Source organism: Tamandua tetradactyla, chromosome 7 (assembly GCF_023851605.1).
Source record: "Tamandua tetradactyla isolate mTamTet1 chromosome 7, mTamTet1.pri, whole genome shotgun sequence".
Taxonomy (NCBI): Eukaryota; Metazoa; Chordata; class Mammalia; order Pilosa; family Myrmecophagidae; genus Tamandua; species Tamandua tetradactyla.
The window spans coordinates 98,309,363-98,334,570 of record NC_135333.1 but is presented as its reverse complement, the minus strand read 5'-3'; the positions used below and the strand labels follow the sequence as shown (position 1 = coordinate 98,334,570).

General features: G+C 37.0%; 1 protein-coding gene across 12 annotated transcripts in view; it reads left to right on the top strand.

The window, feature by feature from the left end:
• Positions 1 to 25,208, top strand: part of LOC143691680 (sucrase-isomaltase, intestinal-like) — a 258,152-nt gene that overhangs the window by 104,613 nt on the left and 128,331 nt on the right. For 7 of the 12 annotated variants that reach the window (XM_077170512.1, XM_077170511.1, XM_077170510.1 and 4 more), the window contains 3 exons: positions 13,162 to 13,197; positions 13,239 to 13,297; positions 21,375 to 21,570. In XM_077170512.1, coding sequence (XP_077026627.1) covers positions 21,525 to 21,570 — 46 coding nt within the window. In that variant the 5' untranslated portion in view covers positions 13,162 to 13,197; positions 13,239 to 13,297; positions 21,375 to 21,524. Of the gene's footprint in view, positions 1 to 13,161; positions 13,198 to 13,238; positions 13,298 to 20,204; positions 20,343 to 20,476; positions 20,607 to 21,374; positions 21,571 to 25,208 lie in introns of those variants that run through there. The other 5 variants (XM_077170522.1, XM_077170519.1, XM_077170520.1 and 2 more) reach the window with 5 other exon arrangements.

The following is a 25,208-nucleotide window of genomic DNA, read 5'->3' as shown; positions in this document are numbered from 1 at the left end:
GGGAGTGGGACAAGATAGTTACCTAGCGAGTGGGGAATTTAATTTGTCCTCTAGGACAGCTAGTAAATAGCCAGGAATTATCTGGAACAACTGTTTGGCGGACATCTGTGATGGGACACACATCATACACCAGTCTGGAACAGGTGGAAGGGCTGACATCACAGCACAGAAGTGTAAGTAAGTCCAAACCATGGAGGTTGGTGCCCTGCTCCCACTGGTATGGCAGGTTGTTTTGGTGCTACTTCCCTGTGGAAAAAAGAAGCAGTATCTAATAGGAGCATGTGAAGGTTTCTCATTCAAGCTCCATTTGCAGAAGCAACAGATTTGGACTGCTGAATACAAGCTCCAAGCACAGATAAACCTGGAACAAACACAAAAGAAACTTGGAGGTTTCTGCCCAGAAGAAAGGAGCAGGGCTAATGAGAGGGATGGGGTGGGAAGAGGAGAAACAGAGGCTTTTGGAGTTTGCTGAGCTCAGAATACTGGAAAAGGGCCATGCCCCACAGAAAGGAGCACATGGAGCTAGGAACCAACTCTAGTTTTTGATTGGCAAGCCTGGGGGGCTGGAGTCCAGCTCTGGAAAGAATTTTTTTCTTCTGCTGCTTCTACTTTTCTTTTTTACTTTTTTAGCAGCCCATTAAATAAAGCTGCAAGCATTTTCAGGTTTCAGCATTGCCCCAGGCATGGGTGGAGTTAAGATATATCTGAGAGACAAATTAACTAGCCAGGTGAAGGAGATAAAGGACATATCTTCCCCAAGAATGGGAGAGGGGGGTTGTGGGGAGGGGAGTAAGGGGATGGGACCGGCCCAGCATAAGAGGCAGCACTCATTCAGAGAATTCACACTCCAGGGGCTGGAAAACAGAAACAGCTTAAGCCAAACTTCTACCTCAGCCTCTGCCTCAACCACACCCCTGATTAAGGACAAAATCTACTCAGAATTGAGGTGCCATACCATTTTATGCCAGTGGAGAGCTGCAGGCTGAACGTGCCACCTGTGGGAAGGATAGGAAAAACAGAATCAAGAGTCCTGACAGGAAGGGCCAGCAGCCTGCTGGGTCTCATCCTTAGGGAACCTTGATACTGGTCATACCCTGTTCCTCAGTCCTGGGCCTTTCTTGTCTGGGAAAATCTGATTGGGGTTGATCCTATCTAGTAGAGCAAGAACTAGAAATAAAACAGCTGAAAAATTCTGATCAGTTAAACAGAAGCCAAGCTAGAGGTCTAACATAAGTTGAACTTAATTTCGGAGAACAAAACTCACCAATAAGAAAACCATAGGTAAAAGAGTGAAAATGACCTCCAGATGCTGAGATACCAGCAAGAAATTATGAGTTGTACTAGGAAGAACAAAAATATGGCCCAGTCAAAAGAACAAACTAACACCTCAAATGAGATACAGGAGTTGAAACAACTAATTAAGGATGTTCAAACAAATCACATAAAAAATCAAATCAGTGAGGTGAAGGAAAAATATGGCAAAAAAGATGAGGGATGTAAAGAAGGCACTATATGACCATACAGGAAAACTTAAAAGTTCGAGAAAACAAATGGCAGAACTTATGAGAATGAAAGGCACAATAGAAGAGATGAAAAACACAACAGACATACGACAGCAGATTCGAAGAGGCAAAAAAAGGTGTAGTAAACTAGATGATAGGACCTCTGAAATCCAACACACAAAAGGACAGATAGGGACAAGAATGAAAAATATGAGCAGTGTCTCAGGGAATTGAATGACAACATGAAATGCATAAATACGCACATTGTGGGAGTTCCAGAGGGAGAAAAGAAGGGGAAAAAGGCAGAAAGAACAATGGAGGAAATAATTACTGAAAATTTCCCAAATCTTATAAAAGACATAAAATTAAAGATCAAATAAGTGCAGCATACCCCAAACAGAATGGATTTGAATAGACCTACTCTAAGACTTTTACAAATCAGATTGTCAAATGTCAAAGACAAGGACAGAATTCTGAAAGCAGCATGAGAACAGTGATCCATCACATACAAGGGAAGTTTAATAAGACTGTGCAGATTTCTCAGCATAAACCGTGGTGGCAAAAAGGTAGTGCTATGATATATATATATTGAATATATGCCTAAAAACATTTCTTTATGGCTCCTTTGCTGAAGTAGAATAAGGAGTTACTTACAGTGTTTGGTTTGGTGGTGTGCTTGTTTGAAAGGATGTATAGACCCTAGAAAAGCTATATTTTAATCAAAATCCTATTTTGTAATGGAAGAATAATCCCTATTCAATACTGTATGTTTGAATCTGTAATTAGATAATCTCCCTGGAGATGTGTCCCAATCAAGAGTGGCTGTTAAGCTGGATTAGAGGAGATGTGTCTCCACCCATTTGGGTGGGTCTTGATAAGTTTCTGGAGTCCTATAAAAGAGGAAACATTTTGGAGAATGAAGGAGATTCAGAGAGAGCAGAGAATGCTGCAGCACCATGAAGTAGAGCGTCTGTGAGCCAGCAACCTGTGGAGATGAAGAAGGAAAATGCCTCCCAGGGAGCTTCATGAAACTGGAAGCCAGGAGAGAAAGCCAGCAGATGATGCCATGTTTGCCATGTGCCCTTCGAACTGAGAAAGACTGTGTTCATCATGTGCCTTCTCACTTGAGAGAACCCTGAACTTCATTGGCCTTCTTGAACCAAGGTATCTTTCCCTGGTTGCCTTAGATTGGACATTTCTATAGATTTGTTTTAATTGGGACATTTTCTCAGCCTTAGAACTGTAAACTAGCAACTTATTAAATTCCCCTTTTAAAAAGCCATTCTGTTCCTGGTATCTTGCATTCTGGCAGGTAGCAAACTAGAACAAGTGGGGATCAGGGAATGTTTCAGACTATAATCATAGTTATACTTTGGGGCTAGCACTTCTCCTTAATTTAAGATGAAAGATTGTTAAGAGGTATAACACACATAAACTCATTCAGACTTGTTAATGGTTTGTCAAGAATACATTTATCATCTGTCTCCTATTTTTACCAAGAATAGAGCAGTAGGACATGGAACTGGTTAACTGTGGTTGGAGGAAATGCTGGAGCATTGGTGGCTTAGGGTGGATGAGATGATTGAGTCCCCAAGATAAGGCTTTGGGTAGAGATAGAAGTAATAAAATGACTTAAGTGGAGGACTAGAGTGGCACTCTGCTGGTTTGAAACTGTTATGTACCCCAGAAAAGTCATGCTCTTTTATTACAACCTTCTGGGTGCAGACCTATTATGGGTGGGACCTTTCGCGGGTTGTTTCCATGGAGATGTGACCCTGCCCATTCAAGGTGAGTCTTAATCCTTTACTGGAGCTCTTTAAAAGAAATCATGGCAACAGAGAAAGCTAAGAAAGAAAATGCTTAATGCAGAAGCAAGAAGGACTCACAGATGCTGAGAGAGCCATTTGAAATCAGAAGCTAGGAGAGGATAGCAGATGCCACCATGTACCTTCCCGTTTTGACATAGGAATCCCAGCTGCCAGCTGCCTTTGCTCTGAGAAGGTATCCTCTTGTTGATGCCTTAATTTGGACATTTTCACAACTTTAGAATTGTAACTTCTAACTTAATAAATCCCCTTTGTAAAAGCCAATCCATTTCTGGTATATTGCATTCCAATAGCTTTAGCAAACTGAAATAGGCACTATTAGAAAATAAATGAACAAATATAACAACAACATGTGAATAATTGGAAGTTAAGTAGACTTTTTGCAGGAACATTAGTAACTCTCAAGTTTGTAAGTTAGCAATATTCATGGGCCTGGTTAATTTTTAGGAGTGGGAATAAATATTTGTTTGGTTTGTCAGTTGTTACTTTCCCACTCAAAAGAATAAAAATATACATTGAATTAGTTTGCAAACATTAAGATGATAAGATGGATAAGTGGCAGGTTGATATGGGGATGAATACTGGCAAAAGGATATGATATTCTCCTGACTTATTGTACCTGGTGTCACAAAATACATTTTTACTTTAAAAATGATTTTGACTCCTGTTGTATGAAATATTCTTGGGGAAATGATCTCAAATATTTTGGGAACTTATACGTTCTTATAAGTTGTGAGTGATTTGATCCAGAAAAGGGGAATACCATAAGTGTTAGCTGAAGTTTGACTTGTGGCTCAGCAAAGTTTACTATTTATACCCATGTGTTGGAAAACAGAATAAAAGATTAACTAGGAAAAAATTCATTGGTCTGAGGGGGTAGACAATATATTAAAAGCTAGATCTGGAAGGGGCATTGACAGGTTTGAAGCAGTAAAGTAAAAAATATTCTGTCTGGTGGTGCAATGGTAGCTCAGTGTTAGAATTCTCACCTGTCATGCCGGAGTCCTGGGTTTGATTTCTGGAGCCTGTAACCCCCCCCCAAAAAAAAGTTCTGTGTGACCTTACAGGATGGTTCCCTTAGTGACCCCAAGTCTTGGTGGTAATTTAAACAGTGTTTGAGGGTGTTCTTTTTGTTTCTTTGGGTTTTTTTTCTTTATTTTTTAAAAAACATTTCATTAATTAACTCCATTTTATAGTTAAAATACTAATGCAAATTTAATACAATTGATCCTTTAGCAGCAGGTAAAATGTGTAAACATATATGTGACATAAACTAATTACACTAAATTTAGCATATAAAATTAAAATCTAAAAGAAAAACTTAAACTTTAAAGTTTAAAAATACCAACACCATTTAATCCTGTATAGATTATTGTAATGCCTGCAAACATCCTAGAGTATATTAGTCAGATAATCAACAAGTATTGGTAAAGTCCCCTGAGGGAGGGGAGAAAGACTATGGGACTATTAAACTTTACCATCAGGGAATCCCCTGATACTGTGTCAAACTTTTGGGACACCCAAATCAATAGGTCATGTCCTCAATCATGAGGCTTACTCTTGTGAAGCTTATGTAGGTGGCATAGAAGCTTAGACTACCTATAGGTATGCCTAAGAGTTATCTCTGGAGGACCTCTGTTGTTGCTCAGATGTGGCCTCAGTCTCCCTAAGCCCAACTCTGCAAGTGAAATCCTTGCCCTCCCCCCTACGTGGGACATGACATCCAGGTGTGAAACTCTCCGTGGTGACCTGGGAGAGGACTCCCAGGGATGAATCTAGACCTGGCACTGTGGGATCAACAGTTCCATCCTGATCAAATAGGGGAAAAAAGTGTAATGAAGAAAATATCAAAGGCAGAGAGAGTTTAAATAGAGTCAAGAGGCTACTCTGGAGGTTGCTTTTATACAAGCTGCAGTTAGATCTTGCTACCTATCATAACCTGGCAAACCCAAACCGCAACCATTCCAGCCAATCCTAAAGAACACCTAGGGCAATATATAAGATTCCACAAGGGCTCCATACACTAGAGTAACTTTCCAGACACCTATAACATCCAGATAGGTCCCTGGTCCTGAAACCTAGCCCAGCCTCTCCAGAACATCAGATAGTTCCATCTCCCTACCCCATATTGGTGACAGACTCTTCCAATAGCCAAAATTTAGAATTGCCATAGCCCACACAACCCCAATGAGATGTATGGAAAGATCAAAGATGATGGTGGAATTATACATGGAAGATAGAACTTAACAAATGAACATGAATGCTGGATCATTAAATTAATATCTCTTTTAGTCTCCAGTATCTTAGAACAACAAGAAAAACCTAAAATTGTAGAATTGTAGCCCATGTTAAACCCTGAAATATGTTCTACAACTAATTGTGCTGTTGTGCTTTGAAATTTATTGCTTTTTTTGGTATATATGTTATTTTTCACAAAAAAGAAAAAAAAAAGCCGATTGTGATGATTAAAAAAAAAAGTGTGCCTTCTAACCTCCTATATTCTGAAATAGCTAGAAGGAAAAATCTGAGAGAATCATATGGTATCCCATGAAAAACTCTGGGATTTGTCGTGTAACTACTTATTGAAGAGTGCTTTGAAAACTATTGCTTTTTTATTTCTTTGCTTTGTATATATGTTATACTATACAATAAAAAAGTTAAAAAAATACCAACACCAAATGTTCAGTTACGTTCTTAATTATTTATTAACTTGATCTTTACTTTACAAAGCTTACACTAATATCGTAATTATTTTGATCACTTCCTAGGGTTACATTAATTTCACAAGGCACAAAAGGAAAAAGAATACTTTCTTATACCAATCAAGTTTAAAGCATAATTTTGATGATGGATTTGTGATGAGGACAGTACATAGAGTCTGCTTCTAAGGCTATTCAAACTAAAGTTTGTTGCTCATTACTCACTGGGCCTTTATAAGTGTAAACTTTTATCATAGATTTTTACTTTCCCCCAAATAATGTAGCCTCCAATTTTTCCTTGGCTAGCTTCATGTAATCAAATGTCCTATCATTAGTATTGATTTGGTCTATTAACTTTATTGAAATACACACACATTATTAGTATAGTCAGCAAGATAATATTAGCATATTATAATTACTAAGATCTTCTAGAAGTTCCAAATCTCAGGAGGCAAGGAAAAGATTCTTCTTTGTTTTTTTAACTTTTTAATTGTATAATGCAACATATATACAAAGCAAAGAAATAAAAAAGCATTAGTTTTCAAAGCATTCTTCAATAAGTAGTTACAGGACAAATCCCAGTTTGTCATAGGCTACCATACGATCCTCTCAGATTTTTCCTCCTAGCTGCTCCAGAATATAGGAGGCTAGAAAGCATAAATTCTTTTTATTATCACAATTGGATTTTTTTCTTTTTTTGTGAAAAATAACATATCTACAAAAAAAGCAATAAATTTCAAAGCATAACAACACAATTAGTTTAGAACATATTTCAGAGTTTAACATGGGTTACAATTCTACAATTTAAGCTTTTCTTGTTCTAAGATACTGGAGACTAAAAGAGAAATTAATTTAATGATTCAGCAATCATATTCAGTTGTTAAATCCTATCTTCTCTGTATAACTCCACCATCACCCTTCATCTTTCTGTCCTTCTCTTTAGGGGTGTTGGGGCTATGGCCATTCTAAATTTTTCATGTTGCAAGGGTCTGTCACTAATACGGGGTAGGGAGATGGAATGAGCTGATGCTCTAGAGAGGCTGGGCCCTCTAGGTTTCAGGACTTCTCTGGTCCACGGACCCTTCTGGAGGTTGTAGGTTTCTGGAAAGAACTCTAATGCATGGGACCCTTGTGGAATCTTTGCCCTCGGTGTTCTTTAGGATTGGCTGGAATGGTACTGGTTGGGGTTTGGCAGGTTATGATAAGTAGCAATGTCTAACTGAAGCTTGCATAAGAGCAACCTCCAGAGTAGCCACTACACCCTATTTGAACTCTCTCTGCCACTGATACATTATTAGTTACACTTCTTTCCCCCCTTTTGGTCGGGATAGAATTGTTTACCCCATGGTGCCATCCCTGGGATCCCAGACTCATCCCTGGGAGTCATTGCCCACACCACCAGGGAGGCTTTCACCCCTGGAAGTCATGTCCCATGTAGGGGAGAGGGCAATGATTTCATTTGCAGAGTTGGCCTTAGAGAGCCACACCTGAGCAACAAAAAAGACCCTTCAGAAGTAACTCCTAGGCATACTGATAGGTAGGTTAAGCTTCTCTGCTACCTACATAAGCTTCACAAGAGTAAACCTCAAGATCAAGGGCATAGGCTATTGATTTGGGTGTCCCTAAAGTTTGACACAGTATCAGGGGATTCCATGATGTTAGAGTTTAAAAGTTCCATATTTTTCTCTCATCCCTGAAGGGACTTTGCCAGTTTTTTTTGATTATCTGCTTATCATACTCTAGGATGTACCCAGGCATTACATTAAGCTATAAAGGATTAAAGGACCTCTTTCTTATGCTGGGCTCCCTGTGTTTCACTTGTTCAAATGAGCTATACATATAGGTTGAGTTAGATAATGTGCTACAGAAAATTTTAGTTCCAGACCAAATAAACCTTTCTTCCTTTTGTCTCAAAGAATGTGTGTGGTTCTAAAATATAGACAAGGACTTCCTTACCCCTGTGTTCTGAATTACCTTAACCCCAACCTGATTGGCTTTGTTCCTATCTCTCTGTATATATCAGGTTAAACATGTATATAAACAGACTCTCAAAACCCAGAAATAATAATTACCACTCCAGACTAAATGTGTCTGCTATAAAAACTTACAATCCAGGCCCCTGTTTTCTTATAGGAGACCATACCATGACTGTTCTTTTGTTTCTGGATTATTTTGCATCAGCAAATGTCCCACATGTTCATTCACACTGTTGCATGCCTTATGACTCATTCCTTTTTGTAGCAGCACATTTATTCATAAGTGTACACCATCATTCACCAATCTACTTCTCAGTCATTGCATCCTTCAGCCACCTTCATTCATTAGGCATCATGTGTAGTGCCCAAAATCCACAGTCCATCAACATTCCCAACTTTAGATAATTTCATTTTTCCCAAGAGAAGGAAAAGCAATAAACACACCCTCACCAAATAGGAAATCTAAGCCTCCTCTTAACTCTTGTCCCTCCCTCCATTATTTATCTCTGCTGTAGCGGTAGTGCTGATGTTTTCCTTTTAACATGGCCCATAGCATGCAGTAGCAGTTTTACCCCTATACCTTGGACTTAAACACTCTTTGTACAAGAATCATACCTTTGAGGTAGCTCTTGCAAGAACTAATTTGTATTTCTTGTATTATTCAGTGGAACATGTAGGTCTAAACAACCCCTTTCAATCTTGTTCATCTTCCATACAGTAATATTACTTATAGGCCCACTAGAGAACCACCTTCACCTCTATCTATTCCATTACATTGCAGTTCAACCTCATTAACTAACTGTTCACGCGTCTCTAGCTTCTATATATCTCTAAGTCCCCTACATTCTGCATTATAAGCCTCTGGTTTTACCTTTACCATGGTCATAAAAACAGAATCGTACAGTATCTATCCTTTTGTGTCTGGCTTATTTCACTCAGCATTATGTCCTCAAGGCTCATCCATCTTGTCATGTGCTTGAGGATGTCATTTCGTCTTGCTGCTGCATAATAGTCCATTATATGTATTTATGACATTTTGTTAATCCACTCATCTCTTGATGGACATTTGGTTTATTTGCATCTTTTGGCGATTATGAATAATGCTGCTATGGACTTCAGTGTGCAAATGTCTGTGTCACTGCTTTTGGCTCTCCTGGGTATAAACCAATTAATGCTATTGCTGAGTCATAGTGCAACTCAATATTTAGTTTCCTAAGAAACTGCCAAACTATCTTCCATAGTGACTGCACCATTATACATTCCCACCAGCAGTGCATAAGTGTCCCAATTTCTTCACATCCTCTCCAACATTTATAGATTCCTGTTTCGTTTAATAGCAGCCATTCTTATAGGTGTGAGGTGGTATTTCATTGTAGTCTTGATCTGCATTTCCCTTATAGCCAATGAAAATCAACATCTCTTCATGTGCTTTTGAGCCATCTGTATTTGCTCTTCAGAAAAATGCCGATTCATATCTTTAGCCCATTTTACAAATAGGTTGTTTGTTCTTTTGTTGTTGAGTTGTATGATTTCTTTATGTATTCAGGATATCAAACCTTTGTCTGATGTGTGACTTCCAAATATTTTCTTGCATTGAGTTGGCTGCCTCTTCACCTTTTTGACAAAGTCTTTTGAGGTACAGAAGCATTGATTTTGAGGAGTTCCCAATTATTTCTTTTTTCTTTTGTTGATTGTGCTTTGGGTGTAAAGTTTAGGAAGCTACCTCCTATTACTAGGTTGAAGATGTTTCCCTACATTTTCTTCTAGAAGCTTTATGGTTCTAGTTCTTATATTTAGATGTTAGATCCACATTAAGTTAATTTTTATATAGGGTGTAAGGAAGGGGCCCTCTTTCATTCTTTTAGCTATCAATATCTAGTTTCCCATGCCCATTTATTGAAAAGACTATTTTGTCCCAGTTCAAAGGATTTGCGGGCCTTGTCAAAAATCAGTTGATCATAGATTTGATGGTCTATTTCTGTGCTCTTGATTTGATCCATTAGTTATTGCTTCTATCTTTGTGCCAGTACCCTGCTGTTTTGACTGCTGTAGCTTTATAATAAGTTTTAAAGTCAGGGAGTGTTAACCCTCCCACTTTGTTCTTCTTTTTTAGGATGCTTTTAGCTGTTGGGGGTTCTTTCTCTTCCAGATGAATTTGGTAACCAGCTTTTCCAAGTCTTCCAAGTAGGTTGTTGGAATTTTGATTGGTGCTATGTTGAATTTGTAGATCAATTTGGGTAGAATTGACATCTTAACTATGCTTAGCCTTCCTATCCATGAGCAGGGAATGTTTTCCCACCTATTCAGATCTTCCATGATTTTCTTCTAGCAATGTTATGTAGTTTTCTGTGTACGAGTCATTTACGTCCCTAGTTAAGTTCATTCCTAAGTACTTGATTCTTTTAGTTACTATTTTGAATGGAATTTTTCCTTAACTGACTCCTCAGCTAGGTCATTGCTTGTGTATAGAATACACAAAATACTGATTTTTGCATGTTAATTTTACATCCCACCACCTTGCTGAATTTGTTAGCTCAAGTAACTTTGCTGTAGATTTCTCAGATCTCCCAAGTATAGTATCATGTCATCTGCAAATAATGAAAGTTTTACTTCCCCCTTTTCAATTTAGATACCTTTTATTTCTTTGTCCTGCCCAATTGCTCCAGCTAGAACTTCTAGCGCATTGTTGAATAACAGTGGTGACAGTGGGTACCTTTGTCTCATTCCTGATCTTAGGGGTAAGCTTTCAGTCTCCATTTTGTACAATGTTGGATATCAGTTTTTCATATATTCCCTTTATCATGTTGAGTTAGTTACCTTTGATGCCTGTCTTTTGAAGTGTTTTTATCAGAAAAGAATGTTGACTTTTCTTGAATGCTTTTTCAGAATCAATCAAGATAATCATGTGATTGCTCCCTTTTGATTTGTTAATGTGCTGCATTACATTAATTGATTTTCTTGAGTTGAACCATCCTCTCATTCCTGGTATAAATGCCACATTGTTGTGGTGTATACTTCTTTTAATGTGTTATTAGATTCGATTTGATAATATTTTGTTCACAGTTTTTGCATCTATGTTCTTTAAGGAGGCTGGCCTATAGTTTTCTTATAACATCTTTACCTGGTTTTGGTATTAAAATGATATTAGCTTCATTAAATTATTTAGGTAGAGTTCCTTTTTTCCTCATTTTTTTTGAAAAGTTGAGTGTGATTGGTGTTAATTCTTTTTGGAATGTTTGATAAAATTACCCTGTGAAGCCATCTGGTCCTGGACTTTTCTTTGTAGGAAGATTTTTGATGACTGATTGAATCTCTTTAATTCTGATTGGTTTGTTGAGATCTTCTGCTTGTTCCTGAGTCAGTGTAGCTTGTTTGTGTGTTTCCAGGAATTTGTCTAAGTTGTCCAGTGTGTTGGCATATACTGTATGTTCATAGTATCCTCTTGTGATTTATTTTATTTCTTCAGGGTCTGTGGTAATTCATCCATTCTCATTTCTGATTTTATTTGCATCCTCTCTCTTTTTTCTTACTAGTGGCCAATTGATTTTATTGATTTTCTCTAAGAACCAACTTTTTTTTCTTTTTTATAATTTATTTTATTTTATTTTTTTAAATACCAAAAAAAAAAAAATGCACCAAACAAATGCAAACATTCCTATTTTGATCATTCCGTTCTACATATATAATCAGTAATTCACAATATCATCACATAGTTGCATATTCATCATCATGGTCATTTCTTGGAACATTTGCATCTATTCAGAAAAAGAAATAAAATGAAAGCAGGAAAAAAAAATTATACATACCATACCCCTTAGCCCTCCTTTTCATTGATCACTAGCATTTCAAACTAAATTTATTTTAACATTTGTCCCCCCTATAATTTATTTTTATTCCATATGTTCTACTCATCTGTTAACAAGGTAGATAAAAGGAGCATCAGACACAAGGTTTTCACAATCACACAGTGACATTGTGGAAGCTATATCATTATACAATCATTTTCAAGAAACATGGCTACTGGAACACAGCTCCACACTTTCAGTATTTCTCTCCAGCCTCTCCATTACACCTTGAATGACAAGGTGATATCTACTTAATGCATAAGAATAACCTCCAGGATAACCTCTTGACTCTGTTTGGAATCTCTCAGACATTGACACTTTGTCTCATTTCACTCTTCCACCTTTTGGTCAGGAAAGTTTTCTCAATCCCTTGATGCTGAATCTCAGCTCGTTCTAGCATTTTTCTCAGTCCCTCGATGCTGAGTCTCAGCTCATTCTAGCATTTTTCTCAATCCCTTGATGCTGAGTCTCAGCTCATTCTAGGATTTCTGTCCCACGTTGCCAGGAAGGTCCACACCCCTGGGAGTCATGTCCCATGTAGACAGGGGAAGGGTGGTAAGTTTGCTTGTTTTGTTGGCTGAGGAGAGAGGCCACATCTGAGCAACAAAGGAGGGTGTCATGGGGGTGACTCTTAGGCCTAATTTTAAGTAGGCTTGACCTATCCTTCGTGGGGTTAAGTTTCATAAAAACAAAGCCCAAGACTGGGGGTTCAGCCTATAGCTTTGGTTGTCCACACTGCTTGTGGGAATATCAAGAATTCAACTTGGAGAGGTTGAATTTTCCCCCATTTTCACTATTCCCCGACGGGAACTTTGCAAATACTTTTCCACTTACTGATCGAATCACTCTGGGATTCATTGGGCCATCACTCTGGACAAGCCAACAAAATCTCATGTCCTATACAAAGTTCCATGTACTTAAGGTGTTCAATCAACTATCTACATAAGTTATATTAGGAAATGCACTAGTCAAAATATAAATTTTGTACCAAATAAACATTTTTTGCTTTAGTTTCACACATAAGTTGAAATTTAAAAATATTAATTACCATCTATTTTCAGCACCCTGCAGTAATGACATTCCTTTGCTAAGAACCAACTTTTTTTGTTTGTTTTTGTTTTTTTTGTTACATGGGCAGGCACCGGGAATCGAACCCAGGTCCTCTGGCATGGCAGGCAAGCATTCTTGCCTGCTGAGCCACGGTGGCCTGCCCAAGAACCAACTTTTGATCTTAATGATTCTATTATTCTCCCATTCATTTAACTCTGCTTTAATCACTGTTATTTCTCTTCTTCTGTTTACTTTGGGGTTAGTTTGCTGATCTTTCTCAAGTTCCTCCAGGTTAGCAGGTAAGTCCTTGATTTTTGCTCTGTCTTGTTTTTTAATATAGACATTTAAGGCAATAAATTTCCCTCTCAGCAGAGCATTTGCTGCATCCTATAAGTTCTGGTAAGTTGTATTCTCATTTTCATTCATCTCCAGATAGCTACTGATTTCTCTAGCCATTTCTTCTTTGACCCACTGATTGTTTAGAAGTGTGTTATTTAATCTCCATATATTTGTGAATGTTCTTGTTCTTTGGTGGTTACTGAGATCCTGCTTTATTCCACTGTGATCATAGAAAATGCTTTGAATAATTTCAATGTTTTTAAATGATAAGGACCTACTTTGTGTGCCAGCATATGATTTGTCCTGGAGAATGTTCTATGAGCACTAGAGAAGAATGTATATCCTTGTGCTTTGGGATGTAATGACCTATGTATGTCTGTTAGGTCTACTTCATTTATCATGTTATTTAACTTCTCTCTTTCCTTGTTGATCTTCAGTCTGGTGGTTCTGTTTATAGAGGGGAATGTTGTATTGAAGTCTTCTACTATTATTGTTGAAGCATCTATCACTCCCTTCACTTTCGCCAATGTCTGTCTTATGTACTTTGGAGCTCCTTGATTGGGAGCATAAACATTTATGATTGTTTTTTCTTCTTGGTGAATTGTACCTTTAATTAATTTATAGTTTCTTTCTTTTTCTCTTATGGTATCTTTACATTTAAAGCCTATTTTGCCTGATATTAATAGGGGTAATCCTGCTTTCTTTTGGTTATAACTTTCATGGAAAATCTTTTTCCATGCTTTCACTTTCAATCTATTTGTATCCTTGTATCGAAGATGAGTCTCTTGTACACAGCACATAGCTGGATTATATTTCTTAATCCATTCTGCCAGTCTGCCTCTTTTAATTGGTAAATTTAATCTGTTACCATTCAAAGTGAATACTGAAAAGGTGTTTCTTGAATCCACCATCTTGTCTTTTTTATTTTGTTAGATCTATATATTCTTTCCCTTCTTTCTCTTTTCATCCTTTTTATCCTTACTGGTACTCTTCAATTCTGTCCCCTCCTTCAGACTTCCCTCTCCTGTCTTTTCTTTTCAATTGGCATAATTCCCTTTAGCATTTCTTGTATGGTCGGTCTCTTGTTGACTGATTCTTTTCAGGATTTGTTTGTCTGTGAAAATGTTAATCTCTCCCTCAATTTTGAAGAAAATTTGGCTGGATACAGAATTCTTGGCTGGAAGTCTTTCTCTTTCAGGGTCTTAAATTTATCATACCATGCCTTCTTGCTTCCCTGGTGCTAGTAGAGTAGGCTGAACTCAGTGGTTTCCTTTGTATGTAGTAGATTGTTTTTCTCATGTTGCTTTCAGAATTTTCTACTTTTCTTCAACATTTGAGATTGATTAGTATGTGTCTCAAGGAAGGTCTATTTGGATTTATTCTGTTTGGAGTTTGTTAAGTTTCTTTGACTTATATATTTATGTCCTTTATGACATTGGAAAGTTTACCCCCAATATATCCTCAACTACTCTTCCTAGACTTTTACTCCTCTCATCTTTTTCTGGGACACCAGTGATTTTTATAGTTGTGTGCTTTGTTTTGTCTATCATTTCCCTGAGATCCAATTCAGATTTTTCTATCTTTTTTGCCATTTGCTTTTAGAGTATTCTAATTCACTTATCCTGTCCTCTAGTTCACTTATTTTTCTTCTATCTCTTCAAATCTGCTGTTGTGTCTCTACTATGTGTTTTATTTGATCAACAGAAACTTTAATATCTTTGATATCTGCTATTTTTCTGTTCTTTCAAATTCCTCTTTATGCTCTTCTGCTATCTTTTTGATCTCATTTATGTCATTAGCCATCCTACTTATTTTATTTAGTAGAGTTATATGAACATTTTTGATTAGTTGTTATAACATCTGTGACTTCTGGTGTTTTAATTTGGTCATTAGGCTTGGTTATATTTGTCTGCATTGTGATGTGCTTAGTGATCTTCTGTTGTTTTCATCACATGTATATATCTTGATTGATTTACTTTGGAAGTTGATTTCCTTCAGTAGTCTAAAGCTTTGTGTTTGCAAGATGGATGTGGAGCAGGATACAGGGTATGAGATGGGGTACAGTAGTGCGGTGATGGTTGAAGTGCAGGTACAGGTGCAGTTTGGGGATGTTATGCTGCTGTTTGTGAACGTGAGCGCCCAATAGCCAGGGAGGATGTAGCTGTGTGTGTACACATGTCTGGGGAGTGTAACCCTGGTGTGCACTGGTCTAGGGTGCTGGGCCCTATGTATGCCTGTGCAGAACTGTGTCAGCAGTTCAGTGTTATCCTTCATAGGCTTGAAGTGGATGTGCCCTGTCTGTGCAGGTCCACACTTTCCCATAGCTGGGAGGTGTGACTGAGAGCCATGTGCATGTGCAGATCTAGGAGTGCCATAAACTGATGTTCCGAAAACTGAAGGGCATAACTGTGGGCCATGTGCATTCACAGGCAAGGTGTGCTATAAACTGATGTTCACAGGGCTAAGGGTCATGACTGGTAGCCAAGTGCATGCATGGGTCTAGGAGTGCTGTTAACTGATGTGCAGAGCTTGGGGGTGGGGGTGGTGTGAGGCTGTGTGACACTATGGGCTAGGCATGTGTGTAGCCTGGTATGGAGGTAAGTGCCCGCAGACTTTATGCACCAGTGACAGACAGCCTGCAGGGAGTAGTAGTGGGAGGTAGTGTTCGGGAGGGGTGCAGGAGAGGTGGGTTGGGCTGCACTTGGGGTAGGAGGGTGTGGGAAGCAAGTATGCACACTGGGAGCTGGTGGGTGGGGATGCTTGGAGTGTGAGTAGTGGGGGGTCGGGTGATGGGGTTCAGGGGCCTGGGGTGTGGGGTGAATCGTGGGTTGTGAGGCTGTACCGGTGAGGGTAGCACATTTAAGGAGCGTGGCTTGGCTTACTTCCTAGTCTCCATCTCCCTGTCCGTGCACTTCTGTGGGCTCCAGGCTTCCTCGTTAGCTTTCTGCTTCTCAGTTCCTCAACTTTAGCAATCAGGGCCACCCTGGTTGCAGAAGACTCTCCCAGGTCGGTTGCACTCTTTAATCGCTATCTCAGTCGCCCTCCATTCCCTTCTCTAACTTTTCCTTGAAGCAGGGCTGAGCTGGATGTACCCTATTCTGTCATCTTCCTGGAACCCACTGATTTTTGTTTTGTCAATCTTCCAATATATTGAGTTGTGTATATGTGTGTGGGGGGGGATTGAGGTAGTAGTGGGGGGGGGTATGGGGAAGTTAAGCGATCTTTCCTGTATGATTTTTCTGTATATAAAATATGTAAGTTAAAATGTTAAGTGGACCCCATTTTCCTTTAGCTGATGGAGTTTGTGAAACGCACATAGTTTTCCAATCTGCTGGAAGAGCGGTTCATGGCCCATCTCTAAACAGCCCAGCAATAGAGGGTGGGGTGTAAATGCTGAAAGCTTGGCTGTTGGCGAATTTGCTATACATATGAATGACTCTCGGATTTGTATGCTTTCCTTCTGGTTATGCCCCATCTTTGGAAAGTATGAGAATGATGCAGGATATGCTTCATAAAAAAATGTTTTTAAAAACCCAAACTCAAAACAGAGTAAATCCTACAATGGATTCTCTGTAATTTTTTTTTCTTTGTTACATCTTGGAGTTTTTCTCTTTTGCTTAGTAGTACCTCCTCTTCAGGTCAGTATAAGCTGCTTTAGGGTATTTCTTTGTAAATTTTTAAAGTATGTTCCAGTATGTGTATTCTTCCATCCTTTTCCCCCCACATTAGAAATTTGGAATGAAATTTGTAATTTGTGTTGGAAATATAGTTCCTTCTTCATTAGGAATTGATAAATGATGAGTTAATTTGCTTTCCATCACTGACATTTCCTTCTATTTGGCAAAATAATTTACTTCTTTTGGAAGATAATTAAACCAACATACAAATAATACCAACAGCTGTTGCCTACTATAATTTACACTTAAAGGCAATAGGAATTGTAAGCTATGAAATGGAAGTTTTAGTCTGTCTTTATATACATTGATTTAATGTTAAAATTTTTGAGTGTTACCTGAAAGTGCTTTGCCTTGTGGGTAGTGTAGATCTCCTGTGCATTCTTACTTCTCCCTGGAGGTTCTCGTTGACTGCCCTTATCACCTGCTAGGCCTGGAAAGGCAGAATTGTGTCTGTCTAAGGCATGGTTATGGCCTCAGTACATAGGTAGTGTCTGGCCTGCAGTAGGTGCTCAGAAAATTTTGTCCAGTAAAGTTTTCTTAAATGTACCCTTTAGAAATTTTTCTGAGCCGAAATATCTATAGGAACTATGCTGGTTTGAAAATATAATGTACCCCAGAAAAGCCATGTTTTAATTCTGACTCAATCTTGTGGAGGCAGTTGTTTCTTTTAATCCTAATTAAATACTGTAGGGCAGTAACTTTTGATTAGGTTCTCTCCACAGAGATGCAATGTGCCCAATGGCGCATGTGACCTTTTGATTACATGGAGATGTGACTCCACCTATTCCTGGTGGATCTTGATTAGTTTACTGGAATCCTTCAAAAGAGGAAACATTTAGGAGAGTCAGCAAAGAAAGGGATGTTTGGAGATGCTTGGAGCCCAGCCAACGTTGCCATGTGCCTTCCCAAGAGATGTTAAGCAAGCCGGAATCTGGAGAAAGCCAAGGGGAGCAAAGTAAGGAACCCCCACAGAAACAGAAACTGAAAGTAATGGAATCCAGGAGCAGGGAAGCAGCAGATGCCATCCACATGACTTCCCAGCTGACAGAGCTATTCTAGATGCATCAACCTTTCTTGAATTAAAGTATCTTTTACTGGTTGCCTTAGTTTGGACATTTTTATAGGCTTACAACTGTAAACTTGTAACTTATTAAATTCCCCCTTTAAAAAGCCACTTCAGTTCTGGTATATTGTGTTCTGGCAGCTTACAAACTAAAATAGAAGCTAACATATGCTAGGAAATATCTGTGGTGGAAGATGTGTATAAAAGTGATATAAAAGGATCTTGGAGTTGTTTAAGAGTCTGGAAAAAGAGAAGCTTGCCCCTATAATTCTACATATATAGTTTTAAAAATTCCCTGACTGATTATATTGTTTAAATTCACCTGATACATAAAAAGCTGCCACCTGCTTGCTTTCTCATTTCTCTATCATCAAATCACTCACATATCAAAGTTGAAGTTTGGAGCTATTACTGATTTAGCTTTGGTTTTCTTTCCCCATATCCATAGTATTATGAGATTCAGCTATTTTCCTCATTAGAATATCTCCTGAATATTCCATTTCATTTCTTTCTTATTTAGGTTTAATATCCAGAATGCTCTCACAAGCAGGTTTTCCTACTTAAATAGGCACAACTCTATGAATTAATATATGTTTCTGATCTATATGTCAATGTGAAAAATGAGAGATCATATTAGGATTTCAGTGTTAAAAATGAGAGAGCATATTGGGATTTCTGTTTATATACACTTAAAATAGCAATTCACTGTTAACTTGTGAAACAAATATGGTGCTTTATATAACCAGCATAAATTGTTAATGGAATTTTCAGAAAGGGGTGATTATAATCAAGTTGGTAAATATGTACCACAGTAAATTTTTAACATATTAACTTTATTTTAATTGGAATATTAAGATAAGTTATTTTAATAAAGTTTTGGGGAAGTATCTGATTTGCCCTAGGCTTTCATATTATAAACAGTGATTTAACACAGTCTACCAAGCTTGGCATTTGCAAAACCATACAATTTTTTATCCTAAGGAATTAGAGAGAGATTATCACAACCAATTAAGGATGATAACAGTATAAATTTTGCACAGCTGTCTTTCCTCTGAATGTATTAAGCAAATAGAAGTAAATATTTAAAATATGTAAATTCAGCTAGGAATTTTTAAGTACAAATCTAGCAGTTAAGATATTTGTACATATAATTTTTTGCTATCTAGTGAAAATATATGAGATAAATATTTATGGGAATCTTAAGTTCATGACAGGAAATTTGAATGAACACATATTGCAATTCATGCATTATTTTGTTTTCTTAAACCTTAATATTTATACATATATATAGTACCAAATATGCAAGTATTATTTATAGGTATACTCCTGAATTTCAGCCTTAGTGGAGATTTTCAAAAATTCATTTCAAAAAATTCATTTTTGAAAATACAAAGTTTGACCCTAAGACAGACTTAAATTTTTAATAAAATATGTGCTGTGATGAAATATATAAGTTCCTGCCCATTTCCTACTTCGCCATACTGAGCATAAACCAAGTGTAAGATTTTCCCATTCTATCTGAATTTTAAATATCTTATTTCATTTCCTATAAATTCAAATTTGTTACATTGTTCTAATTTTGATTCAGAAACATGGGTACCACAGATATATAAGTATTTGACATATTTTTAAATATGTAGAATTTTTTATATGAATAGTTTATTGCATTTCCAAATTTATGTAACTGAAAAGTAGCTAAAATATAAGTTCCTTTACTTCATTTATACTGTGCGCACACATATTTGCATTATCTTTATGAGAAGCTGTGCTTTGAAGCTCAAAGTGTATAATAAACCTGTAGGCCATGTTTTCAAGGACCCTGATCAGGTCTATCACAGTTATAAAAAATAAGTATCATTGATTTACCAATCAATAGTCAACTGGACAATAAATGTGAAGGCTATGCTTAAATTTTAAAATATATCTGTCCTATGAAACACATCGTTCCTTTAGAGAAACTATGTTTTATGTCCTATAGCAGAGTATTTAGATCGTACATTCATATCTCCATCACCAAAGACTCAGTGTTCTTGAGGCATTTTGTTGTTAAAAGTTTTGTAGCTAGAATTAGAAATGGATAGGCAGTATTATAACATAATACAAACTACAGATTTCCTCCAAGCCACACTTCAGCAGCTCATTTGAATCATGGGGTTGTAGTTCAGAAATGGTTCAGATCTTGGCCTTGCTGTTTAGTGCTGGGATTCTGAACTGCTGTATTACATTCTAAATTCCACAGTGTCCAGGCAGAATTTGTCACAAGGAACAAATTCTTGGAAAATTGCCTGACAAAGGAAGTATCACTGCATTTGCCAACAGAATTAGTTTCCCACTTCAGGTGACTAAGAGATTCTTGCGTAAAATTGTGAGACAGCAAGTGTTGTCTTTGTTTTTTGTTTTTCCTCTCTGATGCTTTTTATTGATTTTGGTGTCAACTGCCCCCAACTTTTCCCCACCCTTATTACTAGATTCTTGAGCCCCACCCCTGGTGTTCTGAGTGTCCTCATTCCCTAGGTACCAGAGTTCATTGTTGTCCTCTTATTCTGTACCTCAGCCATTTGGGACAAGGCTTCTCCTGCTGATAATTTGACTAATTCCATAGAAATTAGTATAAATGGACTAGTGAAAGGTTAGTCCTTCTACTTTTCCTCCTGGAATCCTTCCTTTCTACTTTTTAAAACAATTTAAATAAAGGTTTCCTTTCTACTTGCTTTGCTAAAAATAGTCAAGCTAATTCCAACAAAAATATAACTCTTAGCCCTTGTAACTAAAAAGTTGGGATTTCCTGATTTAAAGAAAAAGTCTTATGCTGTGGTTTGTTATTGTAGAAGAAGTATACTAACAGATACCTTCCTATTTTTGCTATACAGAGAGTTGCCCATTTACTTATATATAGTATGATCATCCTTCATTTACTATTGATGGTTAAAAATCCATTATCTCATAACTTTGGTTAACTTGAGTTGTCCTCTAGGTCAACTCTTTCTCCTAATCTTACTATGCTAACGCCCAGAGTACAGTGGTTGAAATTTTGGCCAACTGGGAATAGTTTACTCACAGAACTGGCAATTATAATATTCTGAAAGAAAAATTATAATCCATTTGTAATTTTTCCCATCTAGTCCTTAATTTCTTTAGTAGGCCAAGGCCCCTAGGTCATGTCCAATGAGAAAGTGGTTGATTTTTTTGTTGTTGTTTGCCTTCTTAGAGTACTGTTATATCTATAGTCTTCATCTCAATCCAGTGAGATAGGCAGGGCAGGTGATATATCCGATTTACAGCTGAAGAAACCTTGTCTCAGAGATTGAATGACACACCCATGCTACCCCAGTCAAAAGAAAGCTGGGTTAAACCCCTGGCTATCTGTATTCTAATCTCATATCTTTCTATTACATAGTGCCAGCCACTGGTTATCTTGGGAAGACTTTCAAGGATTCGTTGTTGGCCTGGGTTATACCTCATTCCTCTGTAGAAAAAAATTCAAAGTCAAAACGATCTATCAAATTTTCCCTTACAAATACATCACAAGTGTCACTTTTCTGAGACCATGAAGGCCGTAATACTCCTCCGTTTTTGTTCCATGGTTCTAGCAGGTAAGTGAGTTACCTTTTGAATAATTTCTTTTAACAAATTTTTACTCAAAGCCTAGTACAAAATAAAAAGAAAACAATTAAATGAACTGATTTTTAGTGTTTAATATCTCTTTTCCTTGATGGATTTCCAAAAGGAATTTAAGGATATTATTTATTAATAACAAGTTACATATTTCTAGTGCATGCCAGTTTATTGTTTTAAACATCATGTATATATGAAATGTCGTATATATGTAAAATATAGATAATATGTAAAATATGTGTGGAAATTAACAGCTAACATACAAAGAAGGATCACAACATGCCAGCTGCTGATAAACAATTTTTACATGTATTAACTAATTTAACCTCACAAAATAAAAACTTGAGGAAGGTGCCATATTGTTCCTGTTTTACAGATGAGCAAACTTCAACAGAGAGAGATAAAAGATAAAGTACTTTGTCCCAAGACATAGGTAGCAAGCATTAGGGTTAAGATTTGAACATGGATGTTGTGGCTCTAGAGTCCATACTGTTAACCATGTTATCTATATAGTATATAATACTACTTTTTCTTTTATTAGCTTGGGCAATATTCATAAACTTATAATAAGCTTTATCATTGCCATCTTAAACACGATGGAACTGAAGCTTAGAAAGTTTGAGTGGCTTACCTAAAGTCATACAGCTAGAAAGTACTAGAGCCATGGTTGATGTTGGCACCAGAGCAAATCCTTACTGTTGATGCAGAACAAGGAAGGAGAGCTAGGGAAGGGCAGGGATGGGCAGCAATGGGAAGTTCAGTGATAAGCAGGAAAAATTACAGCAGAAGCTCTGATGTACAGAAGATAGAAGAAATAATAACCTGAGTACAGAAAGAACTAACAAGCTCATGAGGTTAAATTATGAAGATGCCTATGCATGAAGTTGTCTATTACATGGTGTTATTTGTTTGGTTTGAATTTTGAGATAAGGAAGTGAGAGAGTGTACTTCTATAGTTGTTGGAGGTGACATTTTGTATTGTAGAGAACTGTAAAGGTAAACATTCCCAATTCAATAATGTGATTTACAGCAGTGTTCTTCTAACTGCAATATCCATACTACTAGATATATGTGATGGTTTTCCTGTGGTAGGTGGGCACAGATGGTTTTATAGAAGTTCTGAACATTTGTATGTATGAGAGAATGTGTGTGCATGTAGTGCATGTATGCATGCCTTAGCAGTCTGGTGACACCTAAGGACACTTTCTCAGAAGAGTTTTTAAGTACATAAAATAAAACCCATCATCTTCCAAAAGGAACTAATTATATTTAGAAATTCTTATCAAAATATTTAAAGAAGTTTGTGATAGACCAATTATTATTTTCTTCATTAATGCATTAAGTTACAAGGTCTCATAACTACCATAATTTCAAAGCTGTGGTGAACTTAAACAATGTTTTGTGATATCTGCAAGAACTGTAATTTGATACAAAATATCTGATTTATATTTGTTACAAAGACATGTGTAGTGCCAATTCTGCTATGGTTTGCCTACTTTCATGATTGAAGGAAATGATACATTTTAGTTAGAATTAGTGAAAATACATATGATATTTTTCCCTACATGTTCATAAATCCCCTCATTGTATTTGGTTGTTCAAGTTTTTCAGCCTCTTTTATCCTACAACAGTTAGTTCCCTTCTCTTTTTTCCATGCCATTGAATTGTTGTAGAAATAAGGTATTGATTTTGAAGAAAGTCCCATATTCTGGACATGATTAATTACTTCTTTGTGGTGATATCATTTAAGTGTTCAACTATCTCCTATACTTCCTGTAAGTGGTCATTGGTTCTAGAGACTTGAATAGTTTCATGTTTGTATTAGTTTGCTAAAAGCTGCTGGAATGCAACCTAGTAGAAATGGAATGGCTTTTAAAAAGGAAATTTATGAAGTTACAAGTTTACAGTTCTAAGCCATAAAAATGTCCAAACTTAGGATACAGAGAACAATACCTTGACTCAAGAAAGGCTGATGTCTGTCACATGGGAAGGCACATGGCTGGCATCTGCTGGTCCTTGCTCCCAGTTCCTTTGCTTCCAACTTCTAATGCCAGTGGTTTCATCTCTAAGCATTCATGGGCCTTCATTTAAAACCTTCGAGGCACAACTCTGGGTTTTGCCTTGTTTATCATCACACGGGAAGGCACATAGTGTCATCTGCTGGGCTCTGTATCTCCAAATGCCCATGTCTAGACGTCTGCTCTCTGTCAGTGTTCCAAGCATCTCCAAATGTCTGCATGTCTGTTGGCTCTTAAGCAACTGTGTTTTTCTCCAAAATGTCTCCCCTTTTAAAGGACATCAGTAAACTAATCAAGACCCACCTTGAATGGGCAGGGTCATATCTTTATCTAATCAAAAGGTCACACCTACAAAATTGGGTGTGTCACATCTGCATGGAAACAATCCGATCAGTTTCCACCCCAAAATATTGAACCAAGATTAAAAGAAACATGGCTGCCCCTACAAGATTGGATCAGAAAAAAGGACATGTCTTTTCTGAAGTACATAACAGCTTCAAACTGGCACACTGTTCAGTAATTTTTTATAAGAATACTTCACAGGTCATACTGTGAACTTCCTACTCATTATATGAAGAGAAATACGACTTTGCTTCTTTTCCACTTTCAGTGATGCTAAGATGATCAGTGGGATCATAGGTGTCTGACTGACTCTTCCATTATAAAATTCTCCTTCAACTTCCATCTTATAGTTTTTTACCCTATGGATGATCATTGTCTATATAGACTATTTCACCAGGAGTTGCAAAATAGGAATTTTCTAATTCTATAACTTCTTATATATTGGCTAGAGTTCTATTAAAAACTTTGTTTCATCAACTATTTGGTGACCTTCTAATAAGAGTTTATATAAGAAAGTGGTTCTTTTTCTTCTGTGATCAAGTTTTTTGTTTTTGCTAACACACACACACACACACACACACTTTATATCTATATGTCTACTATCTATCTATCTACCTACCTACCTGTTTATTTATGTATCTATCTATCCATCTATCCATCTATATCTAATCTGTCTCTTTTTGTCTATTTAATTCAGACATTTATCTTTTGTATACTCAAATTGTACCTCCTTCTGCCATTATGATTCCCTTCCAGTTGATGCCATTAGAGTGTGATGTTTTCCTTCATTTTTTGAACATAAAGATGTCCTGGAACTTCCATTATATATTCCTTATCTTACATCTAGAATCAGTCATTTTCCCCAAGGAATCTTATTTCCTTTCCAGTGTGGCTGTGAATGGTAGTTAGAAACAATAGCTTGCTTGCTAGAGGAACTCATTGTTATTAGTTTGTCTTTATTTCTAGTTTTTTTCAGTAGATAGAGCTAGGGCATATGTTCATAAAAGAGAATGATAAATCATAGTTTCATGCTAGTGTTTTCCAAATCAAATTAAGATTACAAAATGTTCATTATTTTTTTAAAAATTTATACTTTTATTTCTTTTCTCTTAACTGAAATAGTTTTAAGGACATTAATATAGTTACTCAATTGCTCTTTGCTACTATATATTTGTAAGAATCTCAAAATCAAATACCAATATAACTAATAGCAGTAAGATCACTGGATTAAGGCCAAGATTTCTTTGTAGATTGCC